Below are 19,849 nucleotides of genomic sequence, written 5' to 3' on the forward strand. Positions count from 1 at the left end.
GAATCCCGGTCGATCGCTGAATTAACGCCAGGGGGGTTGACTCAGCCTGTCATCCTTCCGAGGTCGGCTAATTGAGTACCAGTTCACTGGTAATTCCCTGTTTGTCATAAAAAGACGACAAAAAGGGTTGGCGGGAGGAAGGGCATCCGGCCATAAAACATTGCTTCAAAAAGGGGCCCAACAAAAACAACAACAACCACGGTGCCCGAAAAAGGCCAACCCCCGCTTTGCGGGGAAAAATGGCCTCTAAAGGTGGTTATATTTTTTAAAATAAATGTAGATATAAAGTGAATCTGATGAAATTAATGATTTGTGACCTTGACCTAATGACCTCAAAAATAACAGGCTTCTTGCTCGTGGCAACCTTTGAGGTGGTTAGGTTTAATGACGATTGGAGTAAAAATGCGACCTGCAGGGGATTGACAGACATAATAACAGACCAGAAGCGAAGGCCGAAGCAACATTTTCGATTTCACAAGTACCAAACAGACAGACAAATAGACATGGGTGAAAACTTAACCTCCGTCCACCTTGGGTGGTGGAGGTAAAACCCACCACTAGGCAGTTCGACTTCACCATCTTAGACCATCGCAGCTGCACGGGTTGCAAAAGGAAAATAATTAAGACAAACATGGCAGATTGCACATTCAACACTTTTATTTCAACTTCCAAATTAAGTTTGTGGGAAAGAATGGATTCATGGTGTTGAGCAAGGGAAGTGGTTGAAGGAATGAATGTACGTGCACGATTAATGGAATGGGATGAGAAATTTAAATTACGCACAGGAATGAAGGAGGAATAAAGGGTGATTAAAATTCATGGCATATGATGTCAAGGAACAGGAAAATAAACACGATAATAAAAATAACACCATAAGGTGATCATGAGCAAAGGTTGATGGTTAAAGAACATGCATCAATAGACTTTCTTCGATCATGTCTTCAACCGTCCTCGTCACCCTCTTCTTCAAACTCGCCCTCGTCATCTGCAGTGGCGTCTTGGTACTGCTGGTACTCGGAGACGAGATCATTCATGTTGCTCTCGGCCTCAGTGAACTCCATCTCATCCATTCCTTCACCGGTGTACCAATGGAGGAAGGCCTTGCGGCGGAACATGGATGTAAATTGCTCTGAGATACGCTTGAATAACTCCTGGATGGCTGTGCTGTTTCCGATGAAAGTGGCAGACATCTTGAGGCCACGTGGCGGGATGTCGCACACGGCAGTTTTCACATTGTTCGGGATCCACTCCACAAAGTAGCTGCTGTTCTTATTCTGCACGTTAAGCATCTGCTCATCCACCTCTTTCATCGACATTCGTCCACGGAAGATGGCTGCCACAGTAAGGTAGCGACCATGGCGTGGATCACAGGCAGCCATCATGTTTTTTGCATCAAACATCTGTTGAGTGAGTTCGGGCACAGTCAGTGCACGGTATTGCTGGCTTCCACGGGAAGTGAGTGGTGCGAAACCTGGCATGAAGAAGTGGAGGCGTGGGAATGGCACCATGTTGACAGCTAGTTTGCGCAAGTCTGCATTGAGCTGCCCAGGAAAGCGCAGGCAGGTGGTCACTCCGCTCATGGTAGCTGAAACCAGATGGTTCAGGTCGCCATAGGTTGGAGTAGTGAGCTTGAGAGTGCGGAAGCAGATATCATAAAGGGCTTCATTGTCGATGCAGAACGTCTCGTCGGTGTTCTCAACCAGCTGGTGCACTGATAGGGTAGCATTGTAGGGCTCCACCACGGTATCGCTCACTTTGGGAGAGGGAACCACGCTGAAGGTGTTCATGATGCGGTCAGGGTATTCCTCACGGATCTTGCTGATAAGCAGTGTGCCCATTCCTGAACCTGTGCCTCCACCAAGTGAATGGGTTAACTGGAATCCCTGTAGGCAGTCGCAGCTTTCAGCCTCTTTCCGCACCACATCCATCACCGAATCCACCAGCTCTGCACCTTCTGTGTAGTGCCCCTTTGCCCAGTTGTTACCAGCACCACTCTGACCTATGTACAATTAAAGTGGAATACAATGAAGTAACACAAATACATTTATATTTCATTTATATCTGAAATAAGATTTGATTTAAAAGTGGCTCTATTATGGACAGGGGTTGGGGACAGGGGTTTTAAAAAAGGATCTCCTTGTAACTCAATCACTGCACCACATTGATGCCTGTATGAATTTGCTATTTTGTCTTTTTCCTGCTATTTGCAAGTCTCCAAATTGTATTGATGCCTCAAAATCCAAATGGATCCTCAAAACTATTTAAACATATCAGAGGTCTGGATGTTAGTTACATGATTCCATCAAACAAATCCAAAATTCCTTTGTCATTATCGAAGGTTAAGGTTTGTGTTTCCTGAAGTTTTCCACTTCATGATGCACCATTGCGCGATGCACCAATCCAAATGGATCCTCAAAACTATTTCAACATATCAGAGGTCTGGATGTTAGTTACATGATTCCATCAAACAAATCCAAAATTCCTTTGTGATTATCGAAGGTTAAGGTTTGTGTTTCAAGAAATTTTCCACTTCATGATGCACCATTGCGCGGAACTTTGAGAGTTGGTGGTGAGTCGAACCCCTCCCCGCAACCCCCTACCACCCAGTTGACTTTGGGATGAAGATGGTGACAATTGTCTCAATAGAGATTCCACTCTTTATAAAAGCTGATTAAATTATTATTCCTAATTGGATCTTGTGGAACATGATGCTCTGAAAAATCATCAATGCGTCATGCAAAAAAATATTAATGATCATGCAAAAAAGTGTGTGGGGAATTCTCAACAACTGGAAGCTTGTGGTGGGGTTTTAGTGCCAGGACTTGTCGTAGGTAATACCAGGACTACTCATGGTAGGATAGCGCAGATGCAATATGCAAAATTATGTAGGTTTTCCAGATAAAATATCAATATTACAGAATTTATTGCCTGAGAGTTCATTCAATAACAGTCACAGCAATGCAATACGACACACGCACTCACCAAAGACAAAGTTATCAGGCCTGAAAATTTGCCCAAAAGGACCCGAACGCACAGAATCCATGGTTCCTGGCTCAAGATCCACCAGCACGGCCCGTGGTACATATTTCCCCCCTGCAAAATTCAACAACAGTATTTAGCTTCAAAAGAAAAATAAAACAAGACACTCAAAACAAACCAACATCACCACCTTTTCCTTCCAATTTATCAACTTTATGAATGTTCACGATGCATCGAAGTGTTTTGGGGGTTTAGAATACTCTACATTTAATTTCAAAATATCTAAAAGAAAAAAAAAAAAAATTAAAACAGCAAACATACCAGCATGCTTGGGGTCATGTATTTGCACATGGGGTCAAGCAATAAAAACGCTGCACAGGCCTGGTTGCCGATAAATTATGGCTAGCATGGCTGCAAGAGGAGACACCTGATGCCCCAATCCAGAGCACGTGTCGTCACCAAATGGTCTGAGGAGCATGACACTGATGTTATTCATATGTTATGGCTTTCTCACCAGATCTGAATCGAATCAAGCATTTCTCGTATATTCTGGAACGATGCCAGAGACAGAGTATCAAACAGGTGCGAGTTGATCGACTCGTGCAAGGATAGTGCCAAATCCCTGCTGCATAATTAGATGCTGGACTCTGCCATGAAGCATAAAGGCCGTACTGGCTGCACATGGTAGCCCAACGCCCAATTAAACGACTTTACATTGGTGTTCCATTTTTTTTTTGTCCATGGATGGGGAGGATGGGTGTGATGCAACTGTACGGTGCGCCAGGGACTCCCATTGCGCTCCGCCTTGCATCATTCAGGACCCAGTGTGGCTAGTCCTACATCCAGCATAGTTAGACCTGGCAGACAATCCTTCGAGCAGGCAAATTCGTAATAGACTAGACGGCTTTCTGAGAAATGTGAATGTCAGATGCATTTTTGGGTAAAAGTTGGGAACCTCACTTTTTAACATAATTAGGGTATGCTGAATTCGATTAACCCGGTTCCCAAGCCGAATTTTGAGTTTTTGACCTTCTAATGAGCATAAACAAAATGGTCGCCAAATTGCCATTTTTGGACAATTTCTTTGAAGCATTTACAGTGCATTCAGAAAGTATTCAGACCCCTTCACTTTTTTCACATTTTATGATGTTGCAGCCTTATGCTGAAATCGTTTAAATTCATTTTTTCCCTCATCAATCTACACTCAATACCCCATAATGACAAAGTGAAAAAAGGACTTTAGAAAGTTTTGCTTTGAAGGTTCCCAAGAGCACAGAGGTCTCCATAATTCTTAAATGGATGAAGTTTGGAACAACGAGGACTCTTCCTAGAGTTGGCCGACCAGCCAAACTGAGCAATCTGGGGAGAAGGGCCTTGGTAAGAGAAGTGACCAAGAACCCGATGGTCACTCTGGCTGAGCTCCAGAGATCCTGTGTGTAGATGGGAGAAACTTCCAGAAGGACAACCATCACTGCAACACTCCACCGATCTGGGCATTATGGCAGAGTGGCAAGACGGAAGCCAAGCAGTTCAATGTTGGTTTCATCAGACCACAGAATCTTGTTTCTCACAGTCTGAGAGTCCTTTAGGTGCTTTTTTGCAAACCCCAAGTGGGCTTTCATGTGTCTTTCACTGAGGAGAGGCTTCCGTCTGGCCACTCTGCCATAAAGCCCAGATCGGTGGGGGTGTTGCAGTGATGGTTGTCCTTTTGGAAGTTTCTCCCATCTCCACACAGGATCTCTGTAGCTCAGCCAGTGACCATTGGGTTCTTGGTCACCTCTCTTACCAAGGCCCTTCTCCCCCGATTGCTCATATCAGTTTGGCCGGGCGGCCAGCTCTAGCAAGAGTCCTGGTTGTTCCAAACTTCATCCATTTAAGAATTATGGAGGCCACTGTGCTCTTGGGAATCTTCAATGCAGCAGAAATTTTTTTGTAGGCTTCCCCAGATCTGTGCCTCGACACAATACTGTCTCTGAGCTCTGCAGGCAGTTCCTTCGACCTCATGGCTTGGTTTTTGCTCTGATATGCATTGTCAGCTGTGAGATCTGATATAGACAGGTGTGTGCCTTTTCAAATCATGTCCAATCAATTGAATTTACCACAGGTGACCTCCAATCAAGGTGTAGAAACATCTCAAAGATGATCGAGAAATGGGAGGCAGCTGAGATAAATTTCAAGTGTCATCGCAAAGGGTCTGAATACTTATGTAAATGTGATATTTCAGTTGTTTAAAAAAAAAAAAAAAAATTGCAAATCTTTCTAAAATGCCGTTTTCTCTGTCATTATGGGGGTATTGAGTGTAGATTGATGAGGAAAAAAATGAATTTAAACGATTTCAGCATAAGGCTGCAACATAACAAAATGTGAAAAAAGTGAAGGGGTCTGAATACTTTCTGAATGCACTGTATATATCGTGTATATACATGCCGTTCCTTTATTTTAACTTTACAACTTTTACCCCAAAATGCACCTAGAAGCTTATACATGGCCTTTTCTCATAAATCCATCATCTATATTATGGTTGGCGACATATTGGGAAATGGATAAATGGGAAATGGTTTTAATAAGACTGTTTCATACAACCATTTATTCTAAAATTAAGTATACATGGCCATGAAGCACAAACATTCAGGAATGTCACACATGTTGTTTTGCCAAACTACATCAAATTCATACAAGGGGTCTGATCATCACTCTGTTGCTGACAGGCACACATTGATGTGCACCTCAACTCTGAATAGCGACATTTGCAGCGTCGAGTCTTGCATTGCTTCTGGCATGCACAACAAATCATCTCGAGGAAACTTTCTGGGATTGGACTCGGTGACATCAGAATAGGCTCTCGTCCTGAATCACCACGTTTCCATCCCATTTCCACAGGTGCAGGAAGGTCAGGTATGGCACAATGAGCATTTCTCCATACCATGGCTTGATAGTGGACTCGCATCAAATGGAAAAGAAGAGCATCACTTGTCGGTGCCATTGCTTCTGGTTTACCAGTCTTGGAGAACAACATACGTCGTGCTGAATCAACAGAGGTTGTTCTGTGCACATTATATATTTTGCAGACGACCGCTTCTGCAGATTTGATTGTCTCCTCTGTGAGTTCACCAATGCCCAAGTTCTTCAGCAGTTTATGGTGCTCTTTGAAGACTTTCCATGATGTTCGTTTGGTGTGATTTGCAAAATAGGAGGGGGTGTCACACCCAGTTAATGCGTGAAATGGTAGCAGTGCTGTGGACAAACTTCTTGGTAGATTGTTTAAAACAGCATCAATTGGTGTATAACGCCATTTCTTTAATGTACCTGACATCATCCAAAGATGTTCACATTGTGCACGTGGGAAGTGGGAAACCAAAAGCAGGAGAACATCGGTGTCCCTTGATGACAACAACTGTCAAACTGGCTGTGCAAAGCATGCAACACCAGCCTTGTGTCAGCTGCTTCGTGTGTGGATCTCAGTGCATTCAAATCAGTTGTCCATTTTGACAACCTGACCAAGTTCCTCCCTGAACTCTCCAGCAACTACAATTTCTTTGTCCTTTGTTGCCTGTGAACACAATTCCTCGGACAAGAAATTTGCTAGATCGGCTTTACTGTCAGCCAGTGACAGGAAATTCTTCCAGTTTTTTTAGAAGAGGCACATCATGACCCTCAATAAATCATCTAATTGGTCGAGTGGCTTTGCTGCAGTGTGTTCTGGTAGTACCCTTGATTGTCTGTTCCCTATACCTGTCGAACACAACATCTATATGTTGATACTTAGAACCTGCTTTCAACACTGCGCTAACGTATCTGTCAGCCAGATCTCCAAAGGTTGGTGCATTGTCAGGCTTTCCCAGAGCTACCACCAGTGCTTGTCCATCAATGATAAGGCAAGATGATGTTTCGTGAAGTTCAATAGCTTCAGGACAGTTTATGCCTTCTGTTATCACATCTGCCAGAACTGACTTGTTCCCAGTGCGAAGTGTACTATTCATTTCTGCAAGTGACAATGGGACTGGAAGAAGCTCATGCTTTAGCACAGACGGCAAGTCAACGGCCGACTAGCCTCAGAGGCAATAATTAGGCGTTGGAGGACATTTGTCTGCCTTCAGGATAGTTTTCTTGTCGTTGTCCTTGGTGTCTTTAACCACTTCATATAGAGTGGCAAATGTTGGGGCGTTATTCCTGTGGAGGGTCTTGTGGAATGAAACATCTGGTTTGTCATGTTGCTCTGCTAGAATCAATCTCTTCCGGACAAAGTCATTAATTTCCTCCTGTCCGAGCTCTTTGGCACGAAGTAACGAGTCATTGATTACTGCTGTTGCCAGGTCTTTTGTCGCAAGGTTTTGCAATGACTTTGGGTATGAAACAGTTGAAAACACATTGAACCCCTGGAAGGTCGATAGCAAAGCACTCTCGTCATCTTTGTCATGCTTTTGTCGTGATTTGGTAGCTTTGTTGCGAAGGCGTGTACTCCCAAGACAAAGGTTGTACATTGCATGAGTTTCGGCTGCTATGTGTGACCTCAGATTATATGACAGGGTCCACCTGCAGTGCTGATGTTGTCTTGGTGATACCAATGATTCCACCCCCTTTCTTTCCTGTGCCATTTATCCACTCCATGGCTTGGTCTGGATCTACCTGGTTGAAGGTTTGAGTGGATCGCTTGACAACAAAATTGCCCCTTTGAAACTCTGATGACACGGCCTCTGGAAGTTGGTGCATTTCAGCTAGATATATTGGACCCCATCTTGCATAGTTCAGGTGGTCATACTGCTTGAAGTATGGCAACATCTGACTGAAGGAGTGAAGATGGAGGTCCCAGATACCATCGCGCTGGGCTCGATTGAGCCTTCTGTTATTGCAACAGTATTGAGACCATGTCCATGTACTGCCACCAGAAGATGAAGTTCACACCCTCAGATTTACTTTCAACAAAATGTGTCAGAAGCTTACGAAACTGTTCCTGCCCCAGAAATGATACCAGTTCTGGAGTTTGTTCGGGCTTGTCATTGGCGACTATTGTGGAAAGCTCAGCATGGCATTCCTTATCTGCTTCAGCAACAAACAAAAGGAAGGTTGGCACCAAAAGTTGCCACAGGGCTTTGCAAGGTGAGTTTGTGAGCCCTCATACCCTTGTTGTATGCCTTTCCTGCAAGAACAAGCTCCACGGTACCTTGCCCCAGCAGTCCGCTCTCCACCCACACCTCAGCGAATCCAGATCCATTCATATGATCTCCTATAGCCTTTAGAAAGTTCATTGAAATATGAAGGCCACCAAAGCGTGGAATTAACTTATGCTGGTATTCTGGAACAGACCACTTTAGTCCCATTTGTCTGCAGTATAGTGCTTGGTCCACTGTGATGACTGTATGCTCCTGTCCAAAATGTGAAGATATTGCCATGCATCTCTTCACAACTGTATTTAAAGTATCCAATTCATGAGCCGGAGCAAGGATTATGGGCAAGTATCCTACTGCTGTCTGCTCTGGTTCTACTGACTAGATCGATTGATTGAATAGTGTCCAAGAAGGTCTTGTCTCAGAATCTGGAAGACGCAGAAAGAAAGCTGGGTCTGAAGCTTCTGCTCGTTTCACAGACTCAGTCTTCTTCAGATTTCCTGAACCAGGCCTCGTCAACAGGGGCGGTGAATACTGGCTCACACATGTTTGGAGTAATATTGGCAGGATGCAGCTCCTCGAGGACATTTGGCACGATCAGAGTACGTCTGGTGGATGGCTCATGCATCTGAAGAGCTGCATCTGTTGTTTGGCCCCGTTGCCAAGCGGCCATTTGGGTTGCATGGAAAGTATTTTTCTCGTCAAGCGTCTCATCCAAGATATAAATATTATCACAGGTGTAGTGGATAAATTTGTTCGCTATAATGTTCGGTGGAATGATGGCACCAATTGCTTGATCTAAGGATTTTAGAGTGCTCTCAGCCAACGAGGTGTCTACTTGCAACACCTGCTCATAGCTCAGGCAGTGTCCCAGCCTTGTTAAACAGCTTCACCAGATCTTTTGACCGTGTAGCTTGGTGTAGTGTACTGGCAAGGCCAACATGTTTCGGAGTCCATTTTTTGCCACCACTGACAGTAAACAAGATCCTATGCTACCCTCAGAACTCTGCTTCAGACATGCGCCTCATCGTTTTCAGCACTGTCGTCTTCTAGGGTCTCTTGACCACCAAAGATAATTCTCAATAGCATATACAAACTATCTGGAATGCATGCTATTGCCCATCTTCACTTAGAGAAACCTTGGTGGCCTGGGGTTACCATCATATCCCCACGAATTTTCAGAGCTACATGTATCAGTGATTGGAAAATGTCATCTTGAGGCTCATATTTAGGCAGTGTTAACATTTCCTCACTCTCCTGGATGTCGTCTTTCATTTTCAGAACTGCAGTAGGCTGATAATTTGTGGGAATCAGTATAGTTTTCTGCTCTGATGGACACCTGTCAAGAGGTTGGAAGAAATTGAAAAGGTTAGCAAGCTGTGACTGCAACTTTGCCTTGAATGTTGTGCTTCCACTGTAGTCGGACTGTTGAATCATGGTTGAAGATTCCTCAGCCAGCTCCTTATACCTTTCCCAGACATCGTCAAGAAGTACGTGCGCTTTGTCAGCTGCTTGATGGAGCTCCTTGCATAGCCATATCATACATAGCAAGGTCTGCATTGGCCGATTCCTGCTTCGTTTTAGAGGTATATCTGGTGAATGCTCTTCGACAAGTCAGGTGATATTTGGCCTCAGCTGCCATTAAGGCAATCTCTCCAGCCAAGCGAAAGCAGACTTTGTCGTCAAGATGAGAAGCTTGAATAATTTGATCACTCATTTGTTTCGTCATTACTGAGCTCAGCCATATCAGTGGTTTGACAGAAAATGCATAAGTTCCAGTTGATAGGTTGTACCCCTTTTCACAATGAACGCATGTCACCATCTGAGACACCACTGCTACTGCAACTTGCTTCCTCCTTCGAATGCTCTGCCTGAGTCCTGACATTCACATTTCTCAGAAATCCGTCTCGTCCATTATGAATTTTCATTTCTCTTCGAAAAAAAAATTACGGAATTTAAATTTTTTTTTTATTCATTTTCATTCTCTTCGAAACATGACAATTTGACACATTAGCAGGATTACCTCGCTGTACAGAAGCGTTTTTTTTTTTTTTGTTACTTGCAAAATCGAAGATTTTTCAAGTACAGTGAAACCTTGACTTACGAGTTTAATTTGTTCTGTGACCGAGCTCGTAACTCAATTTGCTTGTTTCTCAAATTAAATTTCCCCATTAAAATGAATTGAAATGCTATTAATCCGTTCCAGCCCCCCAAAAACCACACCAATTTTTTTTGAAATATATATATATATAAATATCTCGCGCTTTATATTTCACCTGTATGCAGCATACAAGTTGGCAGGATGGCCTGGACTGGAGGTACGCACACTTGACTCTAAACTGTCCAGCCTGGGTTTGAATCCCGACCCAGCTATAACCTGTCATGTCGGTGTTTCACAGGCAGGGTGATTCATCAATGTGTGTACCGCTAAACTGGGCGCCCCGTTTGCGTCCCATTAGTTGTTGGATGTTAAGGATCTCACCGTGTCTTCCACAAAGAGAAGGCGAGCTATCGCCGGCACTCTGAACAAGTTGTGGCCTGGCATGCTCTTCTCCTCTGCCGTTATATACATCCTCCTCGGCATCTTTTTCCAGAAGAGCCCTGTCTCGTCACAGTTGAAGATTTGCTGGGGGATGTATCCTTCGGCTTCTATCAGTTCGGCAAAAGTTATAATAAAATCTTCAGCTGCCTTCACATCCGAGCTTGCTGCCTCACCATGCCTGACGACGGAGTGAATGCCGGTCCTCTTCTTAAAATTATCAAACCATCCCCGACTGGCTTTGAAAGACTCTTCCGATGCCTCGTCCGTTGATGTTCCCGCCGTCTGCTGCACCAAATCCCCGTAAATGTCTCGTGCCTTCTCACAGATGATGCTCTCAGTCACGGTATCTCCTGCGAGCTGCTTCTCCGTCAACCACACAAACAACAACTTCTCCATCTCTTCATGGACAGAGGTCTGGAGCTTTGAAATAATCTTAACGCCCTTGGCTGGCGTTATAGCCTTTATCGACTCCTTCTGCTTCAAAATCGTATTGTTGCGGATATGGGATTTGCATTCATCCATATCCGCTTGTAAATATTCCCCTATTTCCTCAATACTTCCCAACTATCCCCAATCCCCCATTCCCTAGTCCCATTTTCTGTAAACAACACTCTGTAGACCCGACCTCCCCCTATTTCCCCCATTAAATGTCGTGCCCAGGTTCACCGCATCTCATGTAAGACAACTATAGGACATCTTGCTAGTTATTCTTAGTCTATGTCAGTTAAGGACTCGTTTCCATTAATTCTGACCCTTCGTTGCACCAGAATGTGATTGTATGGCACCGTTAGGAAGTTTAGGACCTCCCAATACCTCCCCGCAGCTCTTCCTCACAGTTCAACAACAACAACAACAACAACAACAACAACAACAACAACGAGCGCAGGAAGTGCGCGTCCTCACTCCGGCTTGGTTGGTAGGGGGTGTTGGGAGGGCACCAGGCCTTCCCAACGAGCCGCCATCAAACATGTGCTCGACGGGGTTACCAAATAGGGGCTCCCTGTCAGCTCCTCGTCAAGGGCGGAGCCCGGTAACCCCCGCACCCAATGGAAGCGGCGGACCGGCCCCAGTGGGGCGGAACCAACCAGCCGAGGGCGTGTCACTCCCCGCTGAGCATGCGCAGTGAGGGGGAGGTGACGTCAGATGCGCGCTGAGCTTGGAGAAAGAAAGACGTCCCCTCCGAGCGCTGTGACACCTCCCCGCATCTTCTGGACCGTGCTTTATCCTGTCCCCGAGCCAAGGTGCACCTTGTGCTATCGACCTACCTGTCCCTTCCTGCCATCAATCCCTGTGTAAGTCTGCCTTGTTCCGTTTGTCTGTGGTCTGTCTGGGCTAAGATAAGACGGTGATTAAGTGCCCATCTCTTTTGTGTCTTTACCTCACTGCCTTGTAATCTACCCCTTTTCTCCACCACTGTAATTATACCCTCCTCCGGAGGCCTTGAGAACTGTACCCCTTGCGTCGTTTCCTCTTTCCCAGTCGTCGTGTCCTTTCTATCATTGATTTGGCATAGCGCGATTTGGCCAACGTCTGGGTGAATCGGGTGAGTTGGGGAAGAATCGGGGGAACTGTTCGGTCGCGGTAATACCAACCGCTCGGTAAATAACATCTTTAACCGCGTCCGCAACAATTGGTGTCAGGAGTGGGATACGGACCCGAAGCGGGCTTAACGCGCTCAAAATTACAAGTCACCGAAATTTGATTTCGTTTTACAAAAAAACCCGAATTTTGAAAGTCGCGCTATGGGAGATCAAGACGGCTGGGTTCCGGTAGAGGAGAGTGAGGCAGGGTCGATCCAGGACCAAATTGAGGGACATGAGGAGAGCGAAGCAGTGAGGGCGGCAGGCTCGCAAAATGGCGTCCTCGCGCACGAGGTTACGGGCGCGCAAAATGGCGCCTCGCAGATGGCTACGGCGACCGCGCCCGTGACCGTAGCAGCGCCGCTGGTGGATTTGAACCTTTTTTTAATACAAATGAAGGCCCTTATGGACAAGAATGGCGAAGAAATGGAAAGCAGAATGATGGGAGTAATGAGGGACGGAGCGAGGGCTGATAGTGAGCGATTGGGGAGCGAAATGGGGGGCAAAATGGGAGAAATGGGGGAACGGCTAGAAGCTAAATTAGAGGGGTTAGACAATGGGATAGAAGGGGTGAAACATGGGTTAACGGGGGTAGAAAACAGAATGACCGCTCAAGAGAATCAAATGGAAGGGATGAAAAAGGGGTTAGAGGGGTTAGAAAACAGTATGGAAGGCAAATTGAGGGACATGAGGGACCAAGCAGAAAGGGAAGTTAAACAAATGGGGCAGCAGATAGAGGGGGTCAGAATGGGGGTAGAAACTAAATTGGATGCTCACAGGGAGGAAATGGAGCAGATGAGGGTGGCATCTGGGCAGGAGATGCAAGTGATGGGGGAGAGGAGATCAGAAGAGGTGTGAGTGAGGAGGTCGGAGGAGTGCGCGAGGAGGTGAGGCACTGTAAGGAGCGCATGGAGAAGGAGGTGAGAAAGGGGACTGTAAAATTGCAAGGTGGTATAGAGGAGTTGACGCTGGGAGTAGAACAGCTGACAGTGGGACAAAAGGAGTTGGGGGACCAGGTAAAGAAGAACACAGCGGTAATAGAGGGTTTAAAATCAACACAGAAGGAGATGAAAAAGGACGTAGGGGTAATTAAAAAAGAGTGTCAGACGGTACATGAGGACCTGACGAGGAAAATGAACAAGGTGGTAGAGGTGATGGAGGTTAAAGAGCGGGAGGTGCAGGAGCACATAGAAAAAAATATGGTGGAGTTAGAGGAAGAACTTCAGGGGGCGCACGAGGAGATGAAGGAGGTGAAGCAGAAATTAGAAGAAGTGGAAGAAGGGGTGAGCGAAATTAAGAAGCGACGGAGAGAGGATAAGAAAGAGATAAAAGAGGAAGTAAAATAATTGGTCCAAAGTCTGTGTTCGGATCGTGATGATGTGCTCATTAACCGGATGAGGGATTCGCAGGTGATGGAGGAGAAGCGAAGAGAAAGAGGACCCGGTGTAAGTGGTGACCAATATGGTCGTGCGTATGATGCGCCAGGTGATTTAATAAGCTTGGGGGTCGAGATGGACCCGGATGTTCGTGAGAGGCCAAGAGTGAGGTGTATGGCTGGTCCGGAGTGTATGGAACGAGGGTGCGAGCGAGAGGGTCCGGTGATGGGAGAGGTGCGAGGTGTGAGTGAGCAAGGTTGTGGTGGTATGGAATGGGTAGCGGGTTGCGGAAGCGTGACCCATGCATCGACACCAACAGGGGTAGTTTTTAGAGGGACAGGGGAGGCACGGGAGCCCCTTGGGGGTAATGTACTGTGGGGGCCCGGCCAGTTCGGCCCCGCGCTGACCCCGCAAGGGGCGACGCACGGGGTCCGGCAGGCGGGCAACGACTCGCATATGAGGTGGTCCCACAAGGTCCCACTCGCGCCGTATGACGGTGGGTAAGGGTGGCATCCCTGCCACCCTTCCCATGATTGGGGCAAATGCGCTATAGATTATGGGGTGTATGGCAGTGAAAACTAGCCCGGGTGGGTTAGGTTGTATTGATAGGGACTAGAGGTGACTATGGGTGACAAGATTTAAGTAAGAGACTTGGTACCTGTAGTGGGGACGTAGTAGCTTAGTGTTTGATAATGACGTGGCAGCGCTGAGTGAAAGGGAAGACGGAGGAGCGCGAGTTTTAGAAGGGAGTAGACAGAGCAGATGATGCAGTGTGAATGGAAGTGCTGGTGAGCAGCTTCAAATGAGGCATCGGTGAGGCAATGCTCCGAGGTGTGTGTGAGTGTACAAGTGATGAATGAGAGAGCATTGCGGATGAGTGTCATGGTGAGTAGTGAGTGTTGTGGATCAGCGCGAATGCGCTTGGGGGAGAGAAGGGTGCAGGCAGCACCAAGTATGAGAGCACAGGTGTGCAAGTACAGGTGTGTGGAATATATGGAGCAGAGAATGAGTGGTGTGGAGAGAGTTGGAGTAAGTGGTACGGAGTGGTGTGCGTGGTGCGAAGGTGTGGATGGGGGAAGAGTGGACCCCCATCACGGATACCCGGGGCGGGTAGTGTAAGTGTTAGGTAGAGGGTATAGGTAAATTGTGGTTGGATATTGGCATCTGTGGTGCGAGTGGAAGAATGACATTTGGATGGGTGCATTAGTGTTGTGGAAATGGCTGGGCGTGTAGCCTGTTAGTGTGTGTAGTTGGTTTGGGCACTCCACCACTGTGAGGATGTCGGCCAGGTGAGGCCGCAGGTGGGCTCTGGGAGCCGGTAGTTGTGGATGGGGCCCGAGGATCCGGAGGACGGACCCGGGTAGCCCAGTGCCAGAGGGCACCATGGGGTGACAGAGCCAGGAGCGGCCTTCCCCAGTTAGTTAGGTTAGGGTGAGGAGCTAGGTAAGCTCGGGTGGCAACTGCAGTGGTGGAGGTGTGCAGGTGGGTAGACCTGCTGGGAGAGCTACATGCCCCAGCCCAGAAATTGTGCAAGGGCACCGGGAGATGAATCGGGGGAGTGAGACCCCAAATTGAGAAGCACCACAGTTTGGTCAATGGGAATTGGTTTTTAGAACCCATCGTGTAAGTTGGCCAATGGATTGGCAGGGAAAGACCCCGGGTAATGTAAAGTTGTTAAAGTCATTTAGGAAATAGTTAGGATTGATGAACCTGTCGCACCATACGCAGCCACTTACCTGAGGTGATGCTGATGACTCCACACCTGTGTTTTCTTTGTTTTGTGTTGCAGGAAAGGAGAATTGCTGTTTGGATTTGTGACGCATCACGACGTGGATGAGACATTGGGGTGATTCCATCTCTCCCTCCTTAGGAGGGATTGATGTTGAGTTGGAGATGGCAGATTTTGATGTTGAGTTGGAGATGGAAGATTTTGATGAGAGTTGGAAATGGCAAATTTGATTGGTTAGGAGGGAGAGAAGACGAATTTGGTTTATGGGAGGAACGGGGAAGACAGTAGGGACGTTGTTGATGTGTAAAGTAGATGTTTATGGGTAGTGTTGTGTTTTGCGGATACAGTAAGGGGTAAGGGAGGGGCAATGTAGGTTACTTGGTGGGGGGGGGGGGCATATGGTAGGAACGTACCTGTCTCACCTGGTTCCCATGTGCCCCCAGTGTGCATTACCTTGTATTGCATGCACTTTTGCGCCCTTACCACCTTACTCACTTGTCTTCTTTTGTCTCCCACCTCCGAGGATCTGGCTTTGGGGCAGAGAGAGGAGAGAGAGGTGCTGGCTCCGCAGTTGTGGGCCTGTACTTCCGCTGCTTGCTGCCTGGATCGATACACCATATGGACCGCAATTTTTGTGGCCGCCCACAATGGACCGCAGTTCTTTTGCGGTCAAGCACCACCCGTGGATGGACCTCTGGGTCAACGTGGCACCTATGCCACACAGGTGAACCACTTTTAGTTGGCCCCCCTGACGGCCACAATTCAGAAATGGACGTGGTTGGCGCCTTTCTTTATTTCTAAAGAAGCCAGAAGGCCAAGTGCACTCCATGAAGGCAAGACCAGCGGCAGAACATCGGCCGGCTGCGACACCACCGGTGACCATGGACACTTAATTGTGCATTTTTATGAACACTTTATTGGTGCACCGCATGGTGCTGACTGTGCGTAATGGGGTGGTGCTTTTGGTGCTTGGACGGGGTGCTCTGCACATTATTAAAGGCCGTAGGGCCACAGGGCACTCGTGGGTTGGTGTATCGATGCTGGCATGCGTGCTCTCCCTATGCATAACATCTGCATGTGTTCCTCAAAGAACAGGTCCTGGATCGTAGTGTAAATATCAGTGTTGTATAAATAATGCTCCCTACTGGCTGTATGTTTCGTTTGAGGATGCTTTCCGCGATTCGGTTATCCTGTGGGTGTGTTTCTGTTAGGAGAAGGGTGCAACGTCGCAGGGGGACATATTTACTCATTTGTGAACATCTGTAAAACTGTCGCACTCAGGGTTGAGTTAATAGTAGAGGGAACTACATCTGAGTGCCACACTAAAGTAGGTAAAAATTTATTGGGTCGAAACGCCCCGAGGTAGAGAAGGGTGCAGTGTTGCGGATATGGGATTTGCATCCATCCATATCCGCTTCTAAATATTCCCCTATTTCCTCAATACTTCCCAACTATCCCCAATCCCCCATTCCCTAGTCCCATTTTCTGTAAACAACACTCTGTAGACCCGACCTCCCCCTATTTCCCCCATTAAATGTCGTGCCCAGGTTCACCGCATCTCATGTAAGACAACTATAGGACATCTTGCTAGTCATTCTTAGTCTTTGTCAGTTAAGGACTCGTTTCCATTAATTCTGACCCTTCGTTGCACCAGAATGTGATTGTATGGCACTGTTAGGAAGTTTAGGACCTCCCAATACCTCCCCGCAGCTCTTCCTCACAGAACAACAACAACACCAACAACAACAACAACAACAACAACAACAACGAGCGCAGGAAGTGCGCGTCCTCACTCCGGCTTGGTTGGTAGGGGGTGTTGGGAGGGCACCAGGCCTTCCCAACGAGCCGCCATCAAACATGTGCTCGACGGGGTTACCAAATAGGGGCTCCCTGTCAGCTCCTCGTCAAGGGCGGAGCCCGGTAACCCCCGCACCCAATGGAAGCGGCGGACCGGCCCCAGTGGGGTGGAACCAACCAGCCGAGGGCGTGTCACTCCCCGCTGAGCATGCGCAGTGAGGGGGAGGTGACGTCAGATGCGCGCTGAGCTTGGAGAAAGAAAGACGTCCCCTCCGAGCGCTGTGACACCTCCCCGCATCTTCTGGACCGTGCTTTATCCTGTCCCCGAGCCAAGGTGCACCTTGTGCTATCGACCTACCTGTCCCTTCCTGCCATCAATCCCTGTGTAAGTCTGCCTTGTTCCGTTTGTCTGTCGTCTGTCTGGGCTAAGATAAGACGGTAATTAAGTGCCCATCTCTTCTGTGTCTTTACCTCACTGCCTTGTAATCTACCCCTTTTCTCCACCACTGTAATTATACCCTCCTCCGGAGGTCTTGAGAACTGTACCCCTTGCGTCGTTTCCTCTTTCCCAGTCGTCGTGTCCTTTCTATCATTGATTTGGCATAGCGCGATTTGGCCAACGTCTGGGTGAATCGGGTGAGTTGGGGAAGAATCGGGGGAACTGTTCGGTCGCGGTAATACCAACCGCTCGGTAAATAACATCTTTAACCGCGTCCGCAACAGTATATATCGTAGAAGTACTACGATCGTACTGCCTCGCCAAGTCGACAACACGCACACCTCGCTCATGTTTTTCGACGATTACGTGTTTTATATCCAAGCTCGCTCGCTCGTAACTCAGATCTCGGCTCGCATCACAAAGCAAAAAATCGACCGAGCGACGGCTCGCATCTCGGAAAACTCGTAAGTTGGTGCACTCGTAAGTCAAGGTTTCACTGTACGTATATTGGTAGGTTGAGTTTGTTATTCTGTGTCTGTTACTTGCAAAATCGAAGATTTTTCAAGTATATTGGTTGGTCTTGTGCGTTATTCTGTGTTTATTACTTGGCAAAAAAAAAATGTTGATTACTTCGGTGTGTGTGTGTGTTTGTCTCTCCGCTCACTTGTACTTGCCTACAGGTCACAATTTTAAACAGATCTTCACGAAATTTCACCAAATGGTAGGGTTGGTCAAAAGCAAGAAGCCTATTGATTTTGAGGTCAGAGGTTAATGTAAATTGGTCAAATTTTAAAAACTCATTTTTCATCCGATCAATGGAAAATTAAAGAGCAATTACATAGTGCATCACTGAATTGGGAAACCACCTACTGTATTTTAAAGTAAAAAGGTCAAAGCTCACCTCAAGGTCAAACTTGTAAAATCAATTTTCATCTGAAAAATCATCAATTTTAATCCGATTGACCCGAGGTTTGATCAGGATCATCAATTATAATCTTAATGAAATGGACAATTTGATGTATGCATGCCACCTTTTAGTTTGGGGAGGGGTGGATTTTGCAAGTTATGTCTTCTTCTTCTTTTTTTAATTAACAATAAATACAAGCCACAGGGAGGTATCATTCAAAGAAATATGTAGGGATGGTTTTCACATGATCATTTCTTGTGATCACCCGACCTTGTTTCCATACTTTGGAGTAACATCCCGACATCCCTTCAAATAAAATAAAATATTACTTGGAGCATCAAGGGATTGCACAACTACGAGGGCAGATTCTTTAATAAATGCCTGGTATCAACTTGATCAATGTCATGAAACAAAAACTAGCATTAGTTTTGAAAATCAGGTTTCCCACATCCTCAAAACAAGCACACACTGCTCAAGCTTAGTGATTGGTTTGGGTTCTTGTCACATGATGAATCAGACACAGCCCAAGACAATGAATCAGTAAAGTTGTTAGATCCTCTACTACCAGGAGAATGATAGCATGTGTGAGAGGGCAAGGCTGCACAACCTGAGGCTTCATTGTAGTACACATTGATTCTTTCAAGCTGCAAGTCACTGTCACCATGGTAACTGCCGGTGGGATCAATGCCGTGCTCATCGCTGATGACCTCCCAGAACTGTATCAGAAGGTACAGAAAATTACAGAAGAGAAAGACCCAGGCAATATACATTTGATGCGAGGCAATACAATATACAACAAGCGTTACGCCTAGGTCCCCCGTCGGGGAAGTGATGCGAGTTGACAAAGTGGAAGACGCCGAAAACATGCTATGATATGATATTTCGCTCACAAGGTTCAGACATACATGGAGGCGGCCATCTTGGATTTTGACGTGGCGACCCAATTTTCAAAAGCGTTCTTCCTTATGCCTAGATACACCCACACACCAGATTAGAAGTTGGTACTTCGCTTATTTTTCCAAGATATTCCACTCAAGGTTCAGACATACATGGCGGCGGCCATCTTGGATGTTGACGTGGCGACCCAACTTTCAATAGCGTTCTTCCTTATGCCTCGACACACACACACACACACACACACACACACACACACACACACACACACACACACACACACACACACACACACACACACACACACACACACACACACACACACACACACACACACACACACACACACACACACACACACAAGTTAGTACTTCGCTTATTTTTCAAGATATGAATCTTTTCCTATGCTACCCTCCGCTCAAGGTTCAGACATACATGGCGGCGGCCATCTTGGATTTTGACGTGGGTTGCACCCACACACCAAATTCGAATGCGGTCCTT

At 46.7% G+C, this 19,849-nt stretch overlaps 1 protein-coding gene across 1 annotated transcript in view; it reads right to left on the reverse strand.

Moving 5' to 3' along the window:
- Positions 1 to 634: 634 nt before the first annotated feature.
- LOC137439847 (tubulin beta chain) overlaps positions 635 to 19,849 on the reverse strand; it is a 40,886-nt gene continuing 21,671 nt past the window's right edge. The window contains exons 2-4 of the mRNA XM_068136003.2: positions 19,062 to 19,170; positions 2,983 to 3,093; positions 635 to 1,999 (exon numbers count right to left, since the gene is read on the reverse strand). Coding sequence (XP_067992104.1) covers positions 942 to 1,999; positions 2,983 to 3,093; positions 19,062 to 19,170 — 1,278 coding nt within the window. The 3' untranslated portion in view covers positions 635 to 941. The remainder of the gene's footprint in view (positions 2,000 to 2,982; positions 3,094 to 19,061; positions 19,171 to 19,849) is intronic.

The sequence above is a fragment of the Myxine glutinosa genome, chromosome 1, assembly GCF_964187855.1.
Source record: "Myxine glutinosa chromosome 1, kmMyxGlut1.1, whole genome shotgun sequence".
NCBI classification, from domain to species: domain Eukaryota; kingdom Metazoa; phylum Chordata; class Myxini; order Myxiniformes; family Myxinidae; genus Myxine; species Myxine glutinosa.